Source organism: Corylus avellana, chromosome ca2 (assembly GCF_901000735.1).
Source record: "Corylus avellana chromosome ca2, CavTom2PMs-1.0".
Lineage (NCBI taxonomy): Eukaryota > Viridiplantae > Streptophyta > Magnoliopsida > Fagales > Betulaceae > Corylus > Corylus avellana.
In genome coordinates, this window is record NC_081542.1 from 5,884,340 (window position 1) to 5,907,603 (window position 23,264).

General features: G+C 35.4%; 2 protein-coding genes across 3 annotated transcripts; both read left to right on the forward strand.

Annotated features, from left to right (window-relative positions):
- The first annotated feature begins 8,056 nt into the window (after window positions 1-8,056).
- LOC132168407 (uncharacterized) lies at window positions 8,057-14,625 on the forward strand. 2 transcript variants are annotated; one of them, XM_059579390.1, is made up of 5 exons: window positions 8,063-8,126; window positions 8,306-8,677; window positions 11,469-11,691; window positions 12,372-12,471; window positions 14,198-14,625. In XM_059579390.1, the coding sequence occupies exons 3-5, from the start codon at window positions 11,512-11,514 to the stop codon at window positions 14,452-14,454; spliced, it is 537 nt and encodes a 178-aa protein (XP_059435373.1). In that variant the 5' UTR covers window positions 8,063-8,126; window positions 8,306-8,677; window positions 11,469-11,511; the 3' UTR covers window positions 14,455-14,625. The 2 variants fall into 2 exon arrangements, with proteins under 2 accessions (XP_059435372.1, XP_059435373.1); XM_059579389.1 differs by having other exon boundaries at window positions 8,057-8,677.
- Window positions 14,626-17,165: 2,540 nt separating this feature from the next.
- Window positions 17,166-21,460, forward strand: LOC132170273 (probable serine/threonine-protein kinase PBL7). Its single transcript, XM_059581189.1, has 7 exons — window positions 17,166-17,601; window positions 17,701-17,945; window positions 18,782-19,170; window positions 19,396-19,528; window positions 20,550-20,639; window positions 20,736-20,890; window positions 21,087-21,460. Exons 1-7 carry the CDS (start codon window positions 17,280-17,282, stop codon window positions 21,130-21,132), a joined length of 1,380 nt encoding a protein of 459 aa, XP_059437172.1. The 5' UTR covers window positions 17,166-17,279; the 3' UTR covers window positions 21,133-21,460.
- Window positions 21,461-23,264: the final 1,804 nt, after the last annotated feature.

Consider the following 23,264-nt stretch of genomic DNA (forward strand, 5'->3'; position numbering starts at 1 on the left):
GAAATATCTTTATAAACAACTGGAAATGGCTCCCTCGCACATGCCTTTATGTCTTTTTGGTTAAGAGTGATTAAGAGCCTAACATAATTAGATATTATCATTAAATTAATTAATTAAATAAAAAGGTTCACTGGCCGGGCTTCTCATTCAGTCAGTTCTTAGGCCATTTTGTCTGGGCCCTGTCCAATATTTTAGGCTGGCCTTGAAAGGAATATTGTAAAATTACTCTATATAAATATCTCCTTGTGATTTCAAAAGTGACAAAAAAGTTCACGTGATATGCTTGTGTAATAAATAACTTCTTTTGTATATGGAGTGATTATAAAATTATAAATTTTCTCTAAAACATTATGAAAAAAATAAAAAGAACCCAAAAAAAAAGGTATGGGGCTGAAGCTGGGTGGTCAACCACCATCGTGGGTAAATGAGTGGTTTAACCACCCCAATGGTCAATTTTGAGGATGGTTCGGTCATCTCCTTTGACTGCCATGGATCGGTCAGTTACGTACCTTTTTCTTTCTTTTCTTTTCTTTTCTTTTATATTTTTATTTTTATAACAATTTTAAAGTAATTTTGTAATTTCATAATGACTTCGTCAAAAATAATAATCAATTGTTTTACAAAAATAATTATTTATTACACAAGCTTAGCTCAAATAATTATTTGTCACTTTTAATACCTCATGGAGTTATCTATAACAACTTCAAACCACATGAAATAATTTTGTAATTTTCTTATCTGAAAAAGAGGTGTTAACCTCAAGCCACTTTTAGGAAAGAACTCTGCCTACAAAATAAGAGAAGTGTCGTTAGAAGATCGTCGGTCTGGAGACCATAGACACTTCAATGCCTAAATTAGATTAAATCCTAACGGAGAGAGTAAAACTAGTAAAAATGAATAGAATGATTCAAATAAGCATGGTAGTACATGATAAATATATATGCAATTTTTTTTAAGAGACATATTAGTACGTACTATTGAGTATTGTCCTCCACAGTCTATTAACTAGTTGACATAAAAAATTCAATAGTATTTTATATTAAAAATTACAATTCTGTCACTATTATGCAGTTCTCAGTGAAGTCCTAAGAATCTTAATTTTACTTATATTGATTGATTAGTGAGTACTGTCAGAGTTGAGATGAATCTTTCCCCATCATCCTCGAAGCAATCACAAAAAAATGAGGATCATGTTTTAAGAAAGAGGAGTTTACTGTGTCTAGCCCACCATTGGACCGACAGAACATTTAAAAAAGATTGAAATTCGGTCACCGTCTCTAGTTTTGAGGACTGCCTTGACTCTCCACTAACCCTAAAAGCCCTAACAATTATACTAATCACACTGGCCACTCAGATCTAGTGCACAAGTTGTATTAGTTTTATTTTTTATAAATATTAATTTAATTACTAATTTTTATTATTACCTTATTAAAGTATATAAAAAAAAAATTCGGTATATGATGCTGTAGTTTAATCAATAGTTAAGATTAAATTTTTTTTAATTTTTTTTTTTATTATTTTTCTTATTAAATATTTATAAAAGTAAATTAACTTTAAAATTTAATCTTAATAATTAATTAAATTATATTATATATGTTTTTATTACGTGTAAGCCGGATTCATAAACTGGTCATTAAAAGAAATTCATGGCACTTGTGTTGCATCATAGCTGCTATGATTGTACTACACTCGAGTAATGTGTGTGATCATGTGACAGACTGACATGAGATTGGATTTATATTTAATATTATTTAAAAAAATATATATATGTAGGACAAGTAAAGAAAGAAGAGATGCACGATCAATATTAGGTAGACCCTTTTATTAAAGATCAAAGCCTCTTCTCCTGTGGAACTGCTTTGTCTCGAGGATACATATTTGACTCTTCTGGGAAATTACAGGCTGGAGAGATATGAATTGGAGGAAAGGACATTGATGAGATGAAAAATATTGCATTACAAAATGAAACCAATTTGATCATTCCATTATCTTTACATTTTGACCCTTACCCTTTACCAATTATTTACTTTTTTTTCTTAGTTCTTTTCAAGAATGGAGATTGCTGTGGGCACCCTTATTTTCTGGGTTAGAAACCTAGTAAGAGAGCTATAAGAAGAAGAAGACACTAACCATTACTCGGTGTCAATTTTTTACATTATTTGTGAACTTAGATACAAAATTGACACAAAAATAATAGTGGATCAAGATTGAAAAGGTCCAATTTGCTTAATTAATTTGCCTGATTATGTTTAAACTATATAGTTTATATTCATCCATTGACACGATTCAAACTTGACACGTAATATTAGATTGATAATTTTTTACATGATTGACAAACTCAACACGAAATTAGTAGGTTAGAATTAAAGGACTTGATATATTTAATTAAATAAGTTGTATTATGGTTAACCTATATAATCTTAAAATCTATTTAGGATTGCATTAAACATACAATTTTTGTCTATAAAAAAAAAAAAAAAGGCCTCTAAAGAGCTTTTCATTTTTAAGCTTCCTAGAACGTGTTTTATGCTTTTTTAAAGCCGAAAAAAAAAAATAGTGCTTTTTATATTCTTTTCTCAAACCGACTCATTTTTTGTTTGACAGTTTTTTATGCACTGAAAATACTTTTTAAAACTCTTTAACACCACATCAAACATACTCTTATATACATATCTTAACACGACATAAATGCGAACCCAAACCCAAATTGTAAACATTTTTTCTAAACAAGATATCAAGGAAAGCAAAATTGTAGAGAAAGGAGCATCAATTGAAAGCATCTCAGAAGAAGCCCAACTAGATGCGCTAAGAGTCAAAAGAAGACACAGCTTAGAAAAGTTTTTGAACCCTTCTTTTGCAACCAAAATCATCATTTGTCCTCCTTAAAAGCCTAACCCAGGAAGGAAATGCTGTCCTTTAAATCATTATTTTTTCATTTTTCTTCCTCTTGAAAACATGATTTGCCTGTCAAAAGATGTTTGAATGCTGACAAAAAAGGCCACCTCTACAGGGCACAAACCCTACAAATATCTGCGCCTCTTTGTGCGCTTTATCTTGCATGGGGTAGCTCACAAATCGGCTTTTGTTGCCCAGGACTCTCGATCACCTTCTTTATATCTTTGGATTTGTATGAATTATTATTATTATTATCATTTTCTCCCTTTAGTGGCTTCGTCTTTTGGACTAAAATCCAATTTTCTTGCAAACTTGTTTATATTATCGAACATTCGAATCGTTAAAGGAGATCTAGTGGTGTGATTTGCTTTCATGTCCTTTGTCAGAGAAAGACTACCATTTAAACATATGCCTTTTTGAATGGTAATATAGCTAGTGACCAAATGAAGTTTGGCTTTGGCTCATTCTAATCATGCCTTGCTTAGTAGAGCTCCTTAATTAACACAAGAGCTCTGTTAGATTTTTTTATTTAATAAATAAATTAAAATTATTTATTTTGGGTATTTGAAATAATCATAAAAGATTCTTTCTATTCAAAGCTTTAAGTGCATTGATTGGAAACAGAGGAATGGAGGAAAGTGGCGACCACCTATCACGCACCACCGCACCGCACCGCACCACTATTTTGAAGGGTAGATTCTGTGAGGGTTAAAGTAGATCCGTAGATGTATACACTTAAAAAAATAATAATAATAAAATAAAATAAAAAATCACGGGGTAAATATATAATTGAGAAATGCTATAATGCAATAAAAATTTATTTTTTGTTTATAAAAGTCTTAGGTAAAGATCATAGGCTCTATCCGTAGTTGTTGTGACCCCACCCACTAATAAGCCTATGGCCTTTTACCACTTAAGACTCTTCTGGGTCAAAAATACTCTTTTTATTGCTCTATAGCATATTTATATATGTGTGTGTGTGTGTTGTTGCATTTAGAGGTGTAAATTAATCGAGCTTGAACGAGCTTTTCTTGTTTGAGCTTGGCTCGTTTAAATTTTACTCGAGCTCAACAACGAGCCAAAAATCGAGCTTGAACTCATAATAAGTCTAATAGAGCCAAGCCACTTATATTTAATTTTTTTATTATAAATTTAATCTTCAAGTACTCTTAAACAGTTTAAGAAGTCAGCTTACATATGAACATTTGCTTAGTTTGACTAGCCGAGTATGGAGCCTAAGTCAATATAGTAAGGTACTTGGTTTCGAAGAGAAATGATATGCATCATTTTATTATAAAATGACACTATTAGAAAAAAATAAAATAAAATAATATTAATATGAACAACTATCAATTCGAGCTTTATACGAGCTGTTAATGAGCCTAATCGAGTCAAATCGGGCTTGTTTCGTTTAATATTTGAGCCAATATTTATGTTTATGAAATACTTCATTTAATAATTAAATTGAGTACAAACCAAACTTATATGAGTCAAGCTCAAACTCGCTTGTAAGGACTTCGCTCACTTAACACCTCAGGAGCTTACTTTAAGCTCAAAGAGATCATATTAGTTGTAGAAACTTATGCATAAACCCCTCATGAGAACCATATTGGCCAGCATAACTCAAGATTCAGATAAAATTACCATCTAATCCACTTCCTAATTTCAAAGATATTTATTTTTGTTTGTTTGTATGCCAGTATTCCTGTCATGTGTTGAATGTGAAGTATGATCTGGTGGTACTCTGCAACACAGCTTGCACAGCGCCCCTCTTGATTGTCAATCGATCAGCCATGTGCAACCCCAAAAATCAAATAAATGCTCATCACGTACATTCTTGTCATGCATGTGCAAGCCCATTATCACTTATGCCATTGATTTCAAAAAGTACTATTTAAAATTATAAATGGATATTACTTGAAAAAAGTACACACACTCTAGGGTACTCGTCCACTGTTTTTTTCTAACACGCAACGCAAGAGCTTTTAAGCAGCTCAATCTCTTGTTTGTTCTACCAAATTGGCGGTCCATTTTAGCAAAGAATTTTTGGGGGTTGGCCAATAATGAGGTATGTTTCCTTTAAACATCCAACACTCTTTTAATCAGAACTCCCAATTTAGGACTTCCCATCTTCATCCAAGTCCTAAAAGGCTGGCTTTCAATGACATTAAAGAGAGGTCCTCCAAAAAAAAATTGAGGGGTGGAAAGCAAAAATTCTTTCTCAGGCTATAGGGACATACCTAATCGAAAGGTATAAATGCATTTGGGTCCATATAGTTTGAAGTTTTAACGAATAGCTTTGGTAAGTTTTAAAATTTAATTAATTACCTTTTTGAATTAGCGCAAAAAGAAAAAATAGTTATTATCGTTTAGAAAAATTGATAGAATTTATTAATGTATCAACACTAGTTTATGGTTTAGGGTTTAAATTGGAAAATGAGAAATATTACACACACCCTCTTTTTTGTTGAGAAATAATTTTATATTGCCTGTAGACAAGACTTTGGGCATGTTTAATTATAAAAAATGAGCAATCTTCTCTTTCTTTTGTAGAACCGGTTTTATGAGATAAGTTAGGCCAACGAATTTCTTCATGGTATCAGAACCTACCACATGATGAATGTGACCCGCACTACTTACTCCATGACGATGACCAAAAAAAATACGGGCCTACACGTGAAGGTGGGTGTTGAGAAATAATCTTACATTTTATGTAGACAAGACCTTAGGCACGTTTAATTATAAAAAATAGACAATCCTCTCTTGTAAAATCGATTCTATGAGATAAATTAGATTCACAAATTTTTTCAATTATTCTCACCGAGTCATCATTAGATTTTAAATAAATTATTACTAAATTTTAGTGTAAAAACGAGAGCGTGAATAACATTTTTCTGACAAATTGGATAAAGTATTTAGAATCACAGCTGGTATAGAGCCATTTTGGTCCCCATCCATAGGGCCAGGCTTGTTATATGAAGTTAGACTGTTCGACAAGCAAGGTCGTAAGAGCAGGCCCAAAATCAAGGTCAGAGGTACACTCCCCAACAACAGACAAGAGCCTCAGAAAACAGGTTCGCTTAATGTTGGATGGGATGGGATGGTTGAAGTGAATTATTGAGCCCCAATCACGCGTCTCTCCCCTTGACTAATCTGACCAATCCACAAACAAGTACAAAAACAAGAAAAAAGACCCAGCAACATTAGGCGACAAAAATGGTCCAGTTTTGTTAGGACTCATTGCCCAGATGCTACTTGCATCTATCTATCTCATGCTACTCTGTTTTGTTTTGTTTTGTTTAATCACTGTGGCAGTAAAATGCTGCTGAGAAAGGATGAAAAAATCGAGGTTTATCACTTTTTTCATCTGCAGTAAAAGAAGATTCAAATCCTCAGCAGCAATAAGGAGGGTCAGTCATGGATTCCCTGCAACTTTAAGACACTACTTCAGGATGCTTTTGTTCCCGCTTTTCACTACAGTCACAATATTCACCACAACTTTTCAACATTCCGACCTACTTTTTCCCTTTTTTGCTTACTTGCTTACCAAATATTCCCTACCCTCTTTTTTTACAGGTGTTTTTACTGGGAGACCCAGACGTAAGAATACAGAGTTTAACCTCTAGTTTTCTTCAAATCATGAATATGCCTTCCTTGTCTTTATTACCAAAAAACCTATATTGTATAATTTCTGCAATGTTTTTCCAGACTTCAATTAATGTTCCTTCACATGTTAACCCGAATCGATTGGGCTTCAGACTCTTTGTCTGTGATGGAGATCCCCTTTGCGTTATTCTTGCTCTTCTTAGTCTTTTCGGTTCCTTGGAAGCTGAATTAGTTCTAAGTTGTCATTCCTTAATCTGTTTGTCTTCTTTAAAAGTTGGATTAGATCTAAGTTTATATGAGTCTTTGTACTCCCGATGGTTTTATCCATCGTAATAGGCTACGGCTATCAAAAGTTGCATTTCCAAGTGACTTTTACCTTCTTGGATCTTCTTCGAGGCTTTGATGTGTTTGTAATCTATCTTGCTTTGGTTTCTATGTTATGATATTTTACCTTGTCTTTTCTTTTTCCAGTATTTCTGCTGCTCTAACTTGTTTTGTTTGCAATGAAGTTGTCACCAATAAAAAAAAAGAGATACTCCCATTACCAACAGCCTTCTTATGGCATTAAAAACATAACCATTCCAGACTTCATCTCAAGGGACACTTAGTTGGTAGTTAACAATTTGTTCTATACAAGGAGTAATGCTAAATACCACATTTTCATTCAGATTTCATCGGAATGAATAGATTTTCTCCTCACCATGAGTTGAAAGGATTTTCTCCTCACAACCTACAAACGGTGAATTTAAAAAAGAAATTGATAAGAAATGAAAGGATAACATGTCTCAGGAAGGAAATACTCATTGCTTCCTAGGATCTTTGGCTAGTTATAATAATTTCTCCATAAATCCCTTTATATACTCACTAGTATCTCTGGGGTGGATCTATGATTTTTTAGGTGGAGGTTTGAACATATGTAAATAAGTAAATGCAAATGTACAAAGAATGGTAGAGTAAAAACTAGAAAGTTAAATCATTTGGCCATTTAGGGGTGAAAAAGTCATCATTGACGATGTATAGTATAGAAAATAATATTTTTATAACAAAATTTTGAAAATTTGAAATTCTCAAAGACCTCCCAACTATTAAGGTAGTTCTGCCCCCGACCTTTATTTCACGAAATAGTTAGAGTTTCGACGAAACATCTTAAAACCATTACTTCCTAGATCCATAAAATTAACCAATTAACCCGAGCATGCATTACTCTGCAATTCTAAAGTGGGTAACATAAATGGAAAAACCTATTAAAGTATGCTATCAGGAATTGGACTGATTTTACCCAAAACAAGAGAAGCATTGAGAATTTGAGAGAGATTGAGACAAGAAAAGAAAATGACTGAGCATTGCACCAAAAATAAAAGTACAAGTACAGATTATGGGCTAGGCCCACCCGAACCATGCAAAAAGAATCAAAGCCGATGAGTACTTCTTAAAGTGGGCTAGGCCCAATGCAACATTTCATTCCATGGCGACCCAACTAAACGGCAGATTACACCATGCGATCCAGTGTCAAGACTCAAGACTACCACTCCAAACGGTGCGTTTCTTACCAATCTCTTACTCTCGCGTCATAGAAAGCAAAACCCATTGTTGATCAATGGAAGATGGATTAGCTGAATACGAAGGTACGCACAGAGATTTTTCTTTGGAATCGAGTTCGGAGTGTGTGGAACGTATAATTAGTATATCCTTACTATGGTAGGATTTCTTTTCCAATGATTGTGTGCGGTGAAATTTGAAGAATTATGCCATGTCTAGTAAGGAATTAAAAGAATACCTGTATGGAAATAAACCTATTTTGTAGTGGAATAGGAACTCCACCAAGGGCTGCAACCAAACAGCCCTCTTCTTCTTGGGAAAAAAAAAAAAAAAAAACTCCCCAAGCAGTGAAAGCACGACTCACAAATTCACAACCCAAAATTGCTGAGCTACGGTAGTTTCCCACGGCTACACACCGCCACGCTCCTCACCTCGGAGCCGGTAACCGGAGATACAGCATCCACAACGCCACTTGAGCAGCACCGCACGCCGTTCAGCCCGTCACCAGCACTCCTCCTGATCAACACTGCAACACCGCACCACTCAACCACCGGAGTGGCGCCGCTCTCCCACCGCAGACGTAGACGGAGATCCATACACGGGAAGGGAAAACCAACCACCACACGCAGCACTACAGGTAACGACTGAGCAATAGCCCACTGCCGCACATCGGCACCACACACGGCACCGCAATCCTCCCACTGTCACACGGCACTGCACAGCGCCCTTGAGGATTCTAAATATTTTGTTGCCTTCTATAATTTCCATAATAATTGTACTAGCAGTATATTGGAATACTTACCTTCCTAAAATAAGTTACAATTATGAATTCTCTCTATAAAAGAGTGTAGATATTGTGTGGCGATTCAAGAAAGACAAATCCTAATTGCTCAATCAATTCCTGGAGGCTGAAGCCCTGGAAGCAGTCATCTCTTCCGTTGTTCTCTTAATTTTCCTTTTACTTTTTCTGGTTTCAGACAAATAGGAACGTGGGTTCCTATCACTTAAGTAGCAAAAAGTATTAATCTTTTAGGATTTATATTCATCTTGTTCATTTCCTATAATAGATCTTAGCTCAAAGTCTGATATACCTTTTTTTATTCTTTTAACTACATTCTAAAGATTTTCCCATTTATTTCTTGTTTCCCTTGTTTTTGTGGGGTCTAGGAACTCTGGTGTGGTTAAATTATCCTACCTTCTGTTTGTGGATGACACCTTGATTCTTTATGGGGCTAATCTTGATCACCTACACTATCTGCATGCCTTATTTTTATGGTTTGAAGCTGTATTTGGTTGAAAATTAATCTGCTTAAGTCAGAATTGGTTCCGGCGGGTAATGTCAATAATATGGATGGTTTGGCCTGTATTTTGGGCTGAGGGGTTTCTTTTTTGCCTTTGAAATATCTTGGTCTTCTGTTTGGGGCCTCTTTTAAGGCCAAATCTATTTGGGATAGTGTTATTGAGAAGATAGGGTGTTGTTTAGTTGGTTGGAAAATGATGTAGTTGTCTAAAGGTGGTAGGATTACCTTAATCTATAGCACCATTTCCAAATTTCCTACGTATTAAATGTCTGTTTCTCTTCTCCATGGTAGTGTTGCAAACCACACTGAGAAGTTCAACGAGATTTCTTATAGGGTGAGCTAGGTGAAGAGTTCAAAGTTAGTTCAAAGTTTGGTAAGCTAGAGTTCAAAGTTTGAAGAGTTTAGAGTTCACTTGGTAAGCTAGTTCAAAGTTTGTTCTCCAATTTCTGAGAGAGGGTTAGGGGTCTAGAACTTCTTGTTGTTCAATGGTGCTCTTTTGGGAAAATGACCATGGCGCTATATGCATGAGAAAGAGGCTTTGTGGAGAGTTGTGGTAGATTCTAACTATGGCAGCTCATGGGGTGGGTGGTATTCTAATGAGGTTCATGGGTTGTATGGGGTGGGTTATAGAAGAATATCAAGAGGGGTTTAGGAGGGAGGGGAAGGTGTTTAGTCATATCAGATATGAGGTGTGAGATGGCTCCAAAATTAGATTCTGGCATGATATGTGGCATGGAGATCAGGCCCTTGAAGAAGCCTTTCCAGATTTAAATAGTATTTCTCTGGCTAGGGATGACTCTGTCTTTGTAGGCTCGTAGCATATCATTTGGAGCTTTCTAGTAACTTCCATCAGTGAAATGTAAGTTTATTAGAGTGGCTCATGATTGGGGGGTTGATGTTTTTGCTTCATTTTTTAAACTCTTGTACTCCCTTAGATTGAGACGAGGAGATGTAGATATCCTTCGTTGGGCTCTCTTCAAAAAAGGGTTGTTTGACGTTAGATTTTTCTACATGATGGCACTCCCTTCCATTGGAAGAGTGTGTGGCGGATAAAGATCCCATTGAGAGCGGCTTTCTTTGCTTGGTCGGCCACTCTCAGGAAGATCCTTACCATGGATAATCTAAAAACAGGCCATGTCATTATGGTTGATTGGTGCTGTATGTGTAAGAAGAGCGGAGAGTTTATGGATCATTTTCTTCTCCATTGTGAGGTTGCTAGTGCTTTATGGAGTGCTATCTTTAGTCGTGTTGGACTGTCTTGGGTTATGTTTAGGTGAGTAGTAGACCTGTTTGCCTTAGGATAGTTGCGTTTGGCTATCCTAATTTGCTTAGTTTTCATGATTTTCTTTATTTTTATTTTTATTTTTTCTTTTTTGGTCTTTTTAGCTAAATGTTTCTCTTTCTCTTGTATCCTATGTACTTGGGTTGCGCCTTTTGCGGTTTTAATTATATTTCAATTATTTATCAAAAAATTATATAAAGGAATCAATCAATCTTGTAGACTATATGTTGGGTTCTTTGGATTGTTGTTATCCATCTATATATATATTTTTTGTTTCTTTTCCTTTTTTGTTAATTTCTCTAATGTGATTATGTTTGTTTTTTTGTGTATGATGACCTAGGGAAAGCACTAGCTCTTTTGGGGTGATATGTGGTTATCGCTTTCCCTAAGTCGTTACAAATGGTATTGAAGCCACTTAGTAACGCCATGTGGTACTAGAGTATTACATGACGTGGCCCTAACGAGAACATCAGGGGTTTAGGAGGGGTTGTAACACCTCAGTCCCACATTGGGAAGATGATTAGCCTTTATAGAGTGAGTGGTTTATAAAGACGCTCATGGGTGCTAAGTTCCACATTACTTAAACTGAGCTTTATAAGTTATTCTTGATAAGTTCCAAATGAACTAGTCATTTTGAAGATGTGACTAGCGATTTCCCTGAGTTGTTACATTGTGTGTGTATGCGTGAGCTTTGACATGAATGGGGATGTTGTAAATTGTAATATTGTTTGTTTTGGTACTTTTCTTTTTAATTTCTATCATAATTTTTTTACTGTTATTTTCTTATAATTAAAGTGCTTAGTTCCTTAGTTTGTTTACTTTTATATATTTTCTGGTGGCTGAAGGGTTAGCTGGTGTGGATTGTGGTGAAGTATAAGTCAATCATAGATGGGAGATACTGAGGATGGTGTAAAGCCGAAGAGAACAGTTTTCGTAACAGTAGGAACAACGAGTTTTGATGCTCTTGTTAGAGCAGTTGATACTCAGGAAGTTAAGGATGAGTTGTTGAAAAGAGAGTATACCCACCTTATCATTCAAATGGGTCGGGGATCGTACACGCCCACGAAGGTAATTTCGGGCTCTAACCATAGTATCTGGCCATTTCCTGTGCTGTGGTTCATTGCTTTGGTTTCTGATAAAATTTGTAGTAGTCCAATGTACCATTGGGAGTTTGCTGCTTTAATTCTGATTGAATGAGTTATGCTACTTTGAGATAGAAGCTTGGGTTTGTAATGGTGAATCAGGTTGAGTTTTACATGTATCAAAAATCTTATAATTCTGTTTCTTTTTTAAACAAAATTTTGAATATTTTTGTCTAATTTCAAGATGCCGATCTTGGCAATTTTTATATAGAACCTCATATCCTCTCTCTCCTGGAATTGGGTTCTATAGAAACAGGAAAAAGGCAGCTAACACAAACCAGAATATCACAGGAGATGAAGAAGCAAGTAATTATAAAAAGGAGTGAACACTGTATTTCTTGCATGCTGTTTGGTGGCTTTCAACCATCAAAGAATTAAATTTTGGATTTAAACTTGAAAAAAATAGGAGAAAAAGAAGAATAGCAAGAGAGAGAGAGAGAGAGAGAGAGAGAGAAAACTGTATTTTGAGTTCTTACTGAAGTTGGATCTGTAAATTATGCTTAGAGTTGGAGTTCTATTAAAGTATTTGCCAAGTTGTCTTGATTTTTTTACAATGAGTTTCCATACACATTTGATAACCATTTTAAAAATGTTTCTTTTATGCAGTCTGGAGGTGAAGATGGGTCCCTGGCTGTAGACTTCTTCACTTTCTCATCAAGCATTGCGGATCATCTGAGATCAGCATCTCTAGTGATCAGTCATGCAGGTAAGCACCTGATAGGTTGATACTTATTCTATGCTCTTGTTTATTTATTATCCCTCACTGGAAAATGGCTAGACTGGCATACCACTTTCGTTTTTGACCATGCTTGATGTATTATCCAAGGAATTGGGTTTCATTTGGAAGATCACCAGTTCAAATTTTTCTTAAGAAAGATACCTGTCATTTGGACAATTTCATCTCCTTGGCCTTTTAAAACAGCTAGAATATCATCAGGATGGGGTGGAGATATGTTATAAAGAGATATGTTATAATTTTTCTTACCTTGATACTTTAAAATGTCAATCCCTAATGCGGTTGCCAATGTTTGAGGCATATTTCTTAGAGCACACTTTTAGCCTTCTAGTGAACATTTTTTACTAGAAGATTAAAGGAGAAAATGCATTTTAACCCCCTGAACTACCACTATATTTTCATTTATGCCTTTAAATTTTCAAAAGTGACATTGCGGCTCCCATACTACCGCGTGTCAAATTAGACACTCGGTTAGAAATTGGTGTTCAAATGAATAAAAAGTACAATTCTTATTACCAAAATGTTCTTAATATTATTAAAAAATAATAAAAAATTGGTAAAACATCTAAAAGGGGTGGTGGAAACACCCCCACACCCCAAAAACAACCAAAAAAAAAAATAAAATTTGGGGGTGGTTGACGTGGGCCACCCCCAAAAAATCAAAAAGGTTTGTTATTTTTTAGGTTTTGTTTTGTTTGTTTGTTTGTTTTTTTGTAAAAATTATATATTTTTTGAAATGGTTATTTCTTAAATTTATTTTTAATAATTTTAAGGGCATTTTGGAAAGAAAACACAAAAGAGGTCATGTGTGACTCATGTGACCTCTTTTCCATCTATTTTGATGTCAAATACTAACGGAGTGTCTAATTTGACACATGGTGGTAGTATGTGGGTCACTTTTTTAAAGTTTGGAGGCATAAATGAAAATGTGGTGGTAGTTCAAGGGTTAAAGTATATTTTTTTCAAGATTAAATATACTAGGCTAGTTCATTATGATATATATATATGTGTGTGTGTGTGTGTGTGTGTGTGTGTATTTTGAGGATTTGAGAGTAGAATGTTAGTCCTTGTGTGAATTTCCTGAGAAAAGAAACAGAGAAGTTAAACAGGTATGTTATAATAATAATAATAATTTATGCCTTTTTGTTTGCATTAAAAGAAGTGTACGATTGACACCAACTTATCATTTCTCTCAACTTCTATGTTTGTGGTTTTCCTTCAATTGTCGTTCCTATAGTTGTCACTGAGCAATCCCCTGATTTGTGTTTTCTTTTGGATTGGATTTATGTTATCCTGTCATTCAAGAAAGGTCAAAATCTTATCAGGATATGTTTTGTTGTCCTATAACCTCCCACACATCAGATGAGCTCTTGTTCTGGTTATGATCAAAATTGACTTGAACATTTTCATAGAAGAGGCTGGAGTATTAAAAATAGGGCAAATACCAAGTCCATGCAACTTGTACCAATTTCAAAGCAGCTAAGATAGTTTGCTGTCTGAGAACTTTAATCTGCCTGCAGTTTGTAATAGAGCTAAGCTTAGAGGGTGTCCCAGAATGTATCCAGTGCTAACTTTAATGCACACAATGCAGAATTAAGTTATTTAAGTTTGAAGTCAAGTTTTGGATTATTGGAGGCTTCATATTTTCTGTGCCAATTTACATTTACATTCATGACTGATTTTGACGGTCATGTAGGGTCCGGAAGCATATTTGAGACACTGCGGCTTTGTAGGCCTTTAATTGTGGTGGTGAATGAAGATTTGATGGACAATCATCAAAGTGAGTTAGCAGAAGAACTAGCAGAGAGGAAGCATTTATACTGTGCTCGTCCTCAAACACTTAATCAGACCATAGCAAGTATGAATTTGGAGTCTCTCCTTCCATATCATCCAGGTGATGCCTCGCCAGTCGCTAAGCTTATTAATACGTTTCTAGGTTTCCCAGATGATTGATGAAACTGCAAATCTTTACTTCTTCAATGGAATAAATTACAGTATAAATCTTTTTTTTTTTCTTTTTTTTTTTTATGAAGAGCATAGAAATTGAATTTGTACTTGGGTTTTTCCCAGAACAGTTTGTGTAAGTTGTCAATTACATGGAAAGTTTTTGAAGATTGTGAAATTGATTGAAAGAGCATGATATCTTTTGATAATACAGCTGTCTTGTGATCAAGTTTGAGGCTTCCATCAATATATGGTCAATGCAAAAGAAAAGGCTATTGGGATTAGGTGAGTGTAGATAACAGTTCACGTGATAGCTGCCTTGATGACACATGTACCTATCTGAAAGAGAGGTCTTAACAAGGATGAGTTTTTTTTATTCTCTTGCTTTCAATTAGGGCTTGGCCCAACCCCACTTACAATACCTGTTTGTACTCGAATAGCAACTAATTAATTTGACCAAAAGGTATCGGCCACATGAGTTGTGTGACATAACAGATGAGCAATTTTTTGTGTCTCAGAAAAAGAAGGGATCTTTGGTGTAAGATAAGGGACAATTGCCCAACCCATGCAGATAGTGATGTTCTACTGTTTAGGGGGTCAGGTCTATGCCATGTCGCATTCAAGTGTAAGAAGTGATAAAGATCACTGGGAGCACCATCTCTGTTTATTGGATTATTACAGTACCATTTTACGATGACTTTTGAAACCAAAGGGTCTGTTTGATTTCGAGCAAATTACATGTATTAAAAAAGTATTTTAAGAAAATGATGCTTGTTATTTTTTGTTGCATGGGCTTCCTAATTTTTATTCATTTTTACCCACTTTTAAATTTTGTTTTTGATGACTTAATTAATAGAATTGTGGTCATGCACTACCGAGAAAAAGAGAGAGAGAGAGAGAGAGAGAGAGAGGAATTACTTCCTCTTAACGGTTCTTGTGAAAGCAAATAGTTACAATCTCCACCATGGCTCAAAGCCCATTTATATGAAATTTTGTGGGCTAATAATGTTATCAGAGCTTTATAGATCCATTACTTTAAACCGTAGGAAGGATTTAGCCTGTTGGGTAACAATTTCTTTTTATATATATATATATATATATATATATATATATATATATATATATTAACTTTCATTTATTCACATTAACAAACACTTCATTTTTCTCCTTAAAAAAAAAAAAAGAAGCCAAATTCATTTTTATTTATATTACATCAATCAATCAATCAATTTATTCTCTCAAAACTCTTTACCAAACACACTCATCTGCTACAAGTTTTGCAGTTGACCATAAAATCTTGTCACTGAGTGACAATAAATGAAAGAAGTACTTTTTACTGTGTTCTCTTTGTATATTTAGACTCCCATATATTTTGTTTGTTTATCTGTTTTAAGGAGTATTTTTAGTTTTTGGTTTGAAAATGCGTTAATGATTTGATATAAATGTAAAAATTGTCTTTGTGTTTTGAAGTCTTTTGGATTATTTGTTAATTCTTTTGGTCGGAAAAGAAAAAAACAAAAAAAAAAGTAAGTATGCTAATAGAAGTACCCTATTTTTGTGCTTTTCCATTTATTTCTTCAATCCATGCCTCATAAAGTCAAGTGCTGGGAAAGAAGCAAGTAAACAGTAAAAAGGTTGGAGTCTTTTATGACAAAGTTGGGGAAACTATTTTGCTCTGTATTTATTATTTTATTTCAGTCTGGAGGTTGTCCTTGATAACGAAATGACCCTGAGAGTTGATACCAAATGGGCTGAAGAGTCAATCTCACCAGCTTGGCCTACAAGTCAAAATTAGATTATCTGCTGCACAAACTATCTTGCCCTAATGATTGTCAACATTTCATTAGTTTTTCCAGAGCTGGCCAATGATTGAGTCCTCTTCCCCCCTCCCCCCCATCTTTTTTATTTATTTTGAATCATCCATATTGACTTTGAAATTATAATTTAGCCCTATGAAAGATGACTACACAATGGAGGCGCTAGGCAAACAAAGTTTATTCATTGTTTTATATATATATATATATAATCTTCTCCTGTCGGGTCAAGCTGCAATTCATTGGTGGTGAGAGAAGTTAATATTGTTAATAATTAGCAGATAGTTATAGTTGGATAACTATCCACGTGAAAGGGTGCATAAGCTTCCAAGTTTTTTTTTTTTTTTTTTTTTTTTTCTGAAACGAAGACAAAGACAATTCTATAGAAATTACATAAGAAGAGACGAGTGAAAGTACACAAAACCAGAAGAGTTAAAAAAAGAAAAAGAAAAAAGTACACAAAACCAATTGCTTCTTACTCACGAGATAGAGAGAGGGGGGTTAGACAAGAATTCACGCAATTATTTGCTTGAATTGAGGGTAATTTAAACAGACAAGCAATTCAAATAAGTAATGTGAAAGAATCTATATAAAATCTACTAGTAATACTGTTAGAAGGACTAGAATTTTTATTGAGTTATTTCAAATGTGATGTAACTAATAATGATCATTTTAAATGCAATGGTAATTTTAAAAGTTATATCATACTTGAGATGATTTATTAAAACATTACTCGAGACTTATATGTACATGTCGAGATAAATAATTAAATAACTTAAAATTTATTTGAGCAATAAATCTCATATAAAATCTTTAACATTATCTGGTTGAATTTCTAGCAATTCAAAAAAGATAAAAATAAAGTTAGAATGAGGTGACCTCCTAAAGAAGGCAAACAAACTCAAACCCCCATAATACAAAGTTGAACATCTTTTGCAAAAGTCATCTCCCTCTCTCTCTCTCTCTCTCTCTCTCTCCCCCACCAGGCCATTCTTCTCTCCTGCATTGCTCTCTGTGCTCATGGAAGTTAACAACAGTACTGATGCACCTGCAAGGCCGCTTGGCTTTACTGCTGCAAACAACCACACCCAGGAACACCATCACTCACATCCACAAACCCATGGCCACCACCATGCCATTTTCTCATCCATTTCCACTCTTATAATCATCATATCCATCGCCTCCATTGCCCTCATTTTCGCCATATTTCTAATCATTCTAATGCTCCGGCGACTCAAATCCGCCAAAACCAATGGCACTTGCAAGGAGCACAACAGCATCATCAACAACACAAGCAGCAAGTTCATAGCTCACACCACTGTGACCTTCAATTCCAGCCCAGGTGATGATGCTGATTAGCTATTTTCAAAGCTTACATATCCAATAACATTCGTACAAGAAATTTTCCTTAATTTGATGGGCATGTTTTAAAATGTGGCAGATGTGAGGGGAGGGTGCCTTTATGGAGGGCATATGAGCAGAACACCTCCACCCAGATTCAGGGGAGTCCAAGTTTTTGCATACAAGGAGCTTGAAACGGCCACAAATAGATTCAGTGAAGCAAATATCATCGGCAATGGAGGGTTTGGTATTGTGTATAGAGGGGTCCTCAGTGATGGGACCCTGGCTGCAATTAAAATGTTGCATAGGGAAGGAAAGCAAGGGGAGCGTGCTTTCAGGATTGAGGTGACTCCCTTCATTTATTATTCTTTCTCACTAAGTTTTGTTTCTATCTTTCTTGCTCTGTCCTCTAATCTTGGTTTCTGTAATAAAACAGACTTATGAAATATTGTCCTTTTTGTCTTTTCTCCTCTAGTAATGGTTTTCTTTGCTTCCTCCATCTTCCAATATCTCCCTATGTAATTGCACCTTGTTAGAAAGTGTTGACTTTTAACTCTCTCTTTCTCAACACACACTCATCCACGTGGTTTGAGATACCTTAAAATTTTCTTTAAATTTGATATTTTCAAACTCATAAATTTTAGCTATTTATCTCATCTAAACGCGTAAAATAAATTATGTTTCAGCATTTAATGAGAAAACTTCAAGGAGGAAACATGGCTTATTACATTCTTTGAGGTAGCTTCCTCATTAAATACTAAAACATGACTTATTTTAGACGTTTAGATGAGATGAACATGTATATCTCAATCCCATTCACATTTTTTTACTTAAAAGGTAATCCTCCAGTATCTAAAAGATATCTCATTCAATTTTGCCATCTGGATCGCTAACGATTTGAAACGCTGTTCGGGTAGACGGGACAATAGAACTTCTCTATATGGGATAGAATTGCTTGGAATTCACATTGTGTCTAAATATGTTGAGAGAATAGCGGTGTTTGCCATACATAATAATATGAGGATATCTTTTGTCTTGTTTGAAGAAATAAATGTATGAATTTGGTAATGGTCAATATCCTTGTATCTGTTAATTTTGCCAGCACGCATTTAGGAAGTCTTGTCTTCCTTGCACATGGGTGTAAGACCAAATGACAGGTTTCCTTGTTGTTTAATGTATAGGTGGATCTTCTAAGCCGCCTGCAGTCTCCTTATCTAGTGGAGCTACTCGGCTACTGTGCTGACCAACACCATAGGCTTCTGATATTTGAATTCATGCCTAATGGTACTCTGCAGCACCACCTCCACCCCTCCCACAGTCAACACAGGCCGTTGGATTGGGCGACCCGATTGAGAATAGCCTTTGACTGCGCCAGGGCCCTTGAGTTCCTCCATGAGCATTCAATCCCAACCCCTGTTATCCACCGTGACTTCAACTGCACCAATGTGCTTTTGGATCAAAATTTCCGTGCCAAGGTGTCTGATTTTGGATTGGCCAAGATGGGCTCTGACAAGATCAATGGTCAGATCTCGACACGTGTGCTTGGGACCACTGGATATCTGGCACCGGAGTAAGTCCTCAGTCACCTTTCATTGTCAGTTTATCACTACTACAGATACTGAGGTCCCCATTTTAGGCAGGATGTCATTTTCTTAACAGAGCAAAAATTGAGGAGAAATACACAACTGTTGATGAATTTCCATAAACAGGACCTTTAATTATAAAGATGAAAATATGTGAAAGCATTGTACAATTGTTCATGAATTTCTGGTGATCTATATATATATATATGCAGGTATGCTTCAACGGGAAAGCTTACTACAAAATCAGATGTATATAGCTATGGTGTTGTACTTCTAGAGCTGTTAACAGGCCGTGTACCGGTTGACACCAAGCGGCCACCTGGCGAGCATGTCCTTGTTTCATGGGTTAGTGAGAAAACTCCATTAGTTTTTACCCTGAAGACTATAATGAGTAAGAGTAATATAAGAATATATAGGTCAACCATAACCCGACTTGTTTAATTAAACGGGTGAAACCTATCAACCCTAATCCACTAATTTCGTATTAAGTTTACGGATCATGTAAAAAATTGACAACCCTCCTAACAATATGCTATATATACAGATGAACAACTAAAAAAACAGTAGCTTTGGGAATATTGAGAATTCTGCATTTGTCAAGCTTGATTAGAAGCCTTCAACAGTTCTACCTTCTGCAAGAAAAAAACTTTATCCTGCCTGTTATTTGGAATGGTTGCTTTCTCACTGAACTTTTGTTGAGTTTTTTCTCCAAACATTGTAAATTGTAACTGAACAAGCAATTATGTAAATGGTAGCCAGCAACCCTTTAGCATTGTCAATTGCCCTCTGTAGCTCAGATTGCCAATCAGCTGACCAATAGGATCCTCTTATTGCATTCTAGGTAGTGTCCAAGCTATATTTTCCTGAAGCATAAGGTCCACAAGCTGACACCATCTTCGCCAGAAATAGTAATATTAGCAACAATGCTTTGAATATGAGCAAAAAGTTCATCTGATCTAGCTGCAGGCCACCTCCAAATTCCTTTTTAAAAAAACACTAGAAACCCTTACCTATTTGATTCTTATTAATCAGAATCACATGATCAGGAATCAAAAGTATATCAGTGTGAGGTAGCCAGCATAGCATTATTAACGAGAGGTTTATCAAGTCATTGGTGTGTAATTCCAAAGACTTCACCAAAAAAAGTGTTCAAATTTTATTCATTCAATAAGAGTGTCTTCCTCCCACTCTCACCTGTTGATTGAAAATGGTAATCCGAAAACACATCATCATTCAATCACCCAAAACCCGTGTTTCAAAGAACTTGTTAACTAATAATGTTTGTTCGCTGTTAATATCTTTTTCTCTAGAAAGAAAGATAGTTCAAAAGTTTTGAAGAGTGAAAATATGTTCTGTAATTCCACAGGCTCTTCCAAGGCTAACCAACAGAGAAAAAATAGTGGAAATGGTTGACCCTGCTCTACAAGGCCAGTATTCCAAAAAGGATCTAATTCAGGTCAGCTAATTGGTTCTCTATCATCGTTGTCATCAATATTATTGATGCTTAAATTCCTAACAACTTCATTTTCCTTCTCTCTATGTTGGTTTCCAGATTGCAGCCATTGCAGCCATGTGTGTGCAACCAGAAGCAGATTATCGGCCTCTAATGACCGATGTTGTGCAGTCACTAATCCCTCTGGTCAAAAACCTCTACTCCATTAGTTCTTCTGGTTCCTCCAGATTTATAAATCAAATAGCAAGTCCCAGGTATTAATGAATCAAAAATCAGTGAAGTCAATTAGCTTTCCACTTTAGTCTAGATAGGCAGGTTCTTGCAAGAATCTGTGACAACCATCAGACAATCTCTCTCTGAGAAATAAAAACACCATCTTTGAGATAAACTGAGTCGAAGTGCAACATTCTTTTATCTCTAGCTAACCGAAGAAGGTTCATGTAATTTCAGCCAAGGCCTTTCAGTTTCTTCTGAGAGCCGTTGGCACATTTTGTAGGACAGCAGCACTAGGAATAGCAGTTGCTTTTAGTTCTCAAAGCTGTCATAAGCAGAGCTTTTGCATTGGATATGAAGAACACAATGCAAACTTGAATGCTTGTGAATAATCTGAATTGGAAGGCTGGAGACAGCTTGGGGCAATTCATACATCAGCTATTAGTCTCCCTGTAAGCAAGCATGTTGAACTGCATAATTTTCTGCAGACCAATTTCTGTAATATGGTGTTCAGATCTCCAAAAACTTCCAAGTATGTTGTAAAAATTTAACAAAGGCACTTGCTTTTGTCAAGTATCAAACTTTTTGTTGTGAAATGCTCAAATTTTCCATCTTGTTATGTTATACACCCATTTCGGTCAATCATTGCCGATTATGGTGAATAAACAAAGGATCATATAATTAATGGGCATACCTCGACTGCCGTGAAAAGAAAAATGGATGAATTCCAAGGGCTATGGAAAATCAGTTAAATAATTAAATTTCCACGGGGCTATTGAAAATGCCATTAGAATAATGAAGTGTAACTTGGAAGATATTGTTGCCTACGTTTTCTTTTCTTGTTGGCTCTTATTGGTAGTGGAGAATCAACGAGAGAAAATATATGAGAAGAAACGCTCAAAAGGATACAATGTTTGTCAGGCACGTGATGGGTGTGTTCAAGTCCACATGCAGAGTCAATCACCCTGGCCCTGACAATCACCCCATCGACTTCTCTGGGGTGGGGGAGATGATCACGCACGACATTTTTTTATTTTGCTTGAAAAAGTAATGTTATTTAGTAGATTCTTATACGACTGTCATATAATTTGATGATATGATAGTATTAAATAATAAATCAATAGTTAATTTTCATTACACTATCTTAATTGTATAATAATTGTATAACAATTTAGTAAATGACAAAAGAAAAAGCCAACACCTAAGTCATGGCAATGATGTCATGATATCCTCATTGGCTCAAATCCGATCCAGAGAATCTTCAGAAAGTAAATCACTCATTTGTCATATGCTATACTTTTAACATATGCTTTGTAACAAACTCTTGTACCTTTCCTTTAAGCAGTATGACACTCGCGATAATTGTAAAATATGCGAATTATTTTATAACCAAGGAAGTGATCTCATGATTCATGAATGGGACGAATCTATGAGACAAATAGGGCGGCTAGCATGATTGTCCTTTTGTCTTTGAAACAGCTATAGCTCTTAGTCTTAGAAGATGAGTGTATAGTAGGAAGTGGGAACCCTTGGACCCAGAAGAATCAAACGGAAGAGACAAAGAGGGTCTGGTCCAGTGGAATAACGTATATGCCCTATGCCCTACACCCTACACTACCCTACAGAATTTATCATTGTTTTCAGCAGGGTTGGAATGGAATGTATGTCAACTTAATCTAGGATATCTACTGTACTGAAAGCTAGAAATCAAAACAAATAGAAAAGGCTCCTTCCAACTAGTCAAATGAATGTTAGGAATCATTTTCTTGCCCTTTACCACTCAAGCAACATGTTATTTGGTAAATAACATAAATTGAGACTTGGAATAAAAGCCAAAAAAAAAAAAAAATACAAAAGAATATATATTTTTTCAGCTCTCTCTCTCTCTCTCTCTGTGTCTCTCTGTTCTTGTAGCTCAATTTTATCACACTATATTCTGTAAGAAGCCGTCCTTAATTCAGTTCTATAAAGCATGGTCACCATCCTTCAAAATGGTGAAACCATTTCAGTTTTTTAAAATATCCTTCTTGCAAGCTTCTAGCACAATCTGATGGCACAACATTTGTCATTGCAAGTTGCATGTACTTTCAAGATACCAAATTTGGTATGGGTGACCTTCATAGTAGTGCTTTTTCCTTTTTTTGCAAGTCATAAAAAAAGACAGCTCAATTTCATTGCGGAAGATGATAGTTAATAATACAGTACGACTATAATTCTAGGCAATCTATATATACATATAAGTTACAATAAGTCTCTGCCTAGGGAAACAAAAAAGTTACAATACCTCTCAGATTTTCTCTGTAGTGTAGAATCACCAGGTGCACAAAATTGGGTGATCCTGACCTTCCATGCTCCCTTATATGGGGGGGATAAACTCCAGAGCATGAGAGGACCAGTTAAGTTACAATCTTTTCT

Coding starts and splice junctions, on each gene's coding strand:
- LOC132170273 (XM_059581189.1), top strand. CDS start 17,280: ATGGAAGTTAACAACAGTACTGATGCACCTGCAAGGCCGCTTGGCTTT. Junction 17,946..18,781: donor AGCGTGCTTTCAGGATTGAG/GTGACTCCCTTC, acceptor TTTAATGTATAG/GTGGATCTTCTAAGCCGCCT. Junction 20,891..21,086: donor AATCAAATAGCAAGTCCCAG/GTATTAATGAAT, acceptor ATGTAATTTCAG/CCAAGGCCTTTCAGTTTCTT.
- LOC132168407 (XM_059579389.1), top strand. CDS start 11,512: ATGGGAGATACTGAGGATGGTGTAAAGCCGAAGAGAACAGTTTTCGTA. Junction 11,692..12,371: donor GATCGTACACGCCCACGAAG/GTAATTTCGGGC, acceptor TCTTTTATGCAG/TCTGGAGGTGAAGATGGGTC. Junction 12,472..14,197: donor TCTAGTGATCAGTCATGCAG/GTAAGCACCTGA, acceptor ACGGTCATGTAG/GGTCCGGAAGCATATTTGAG.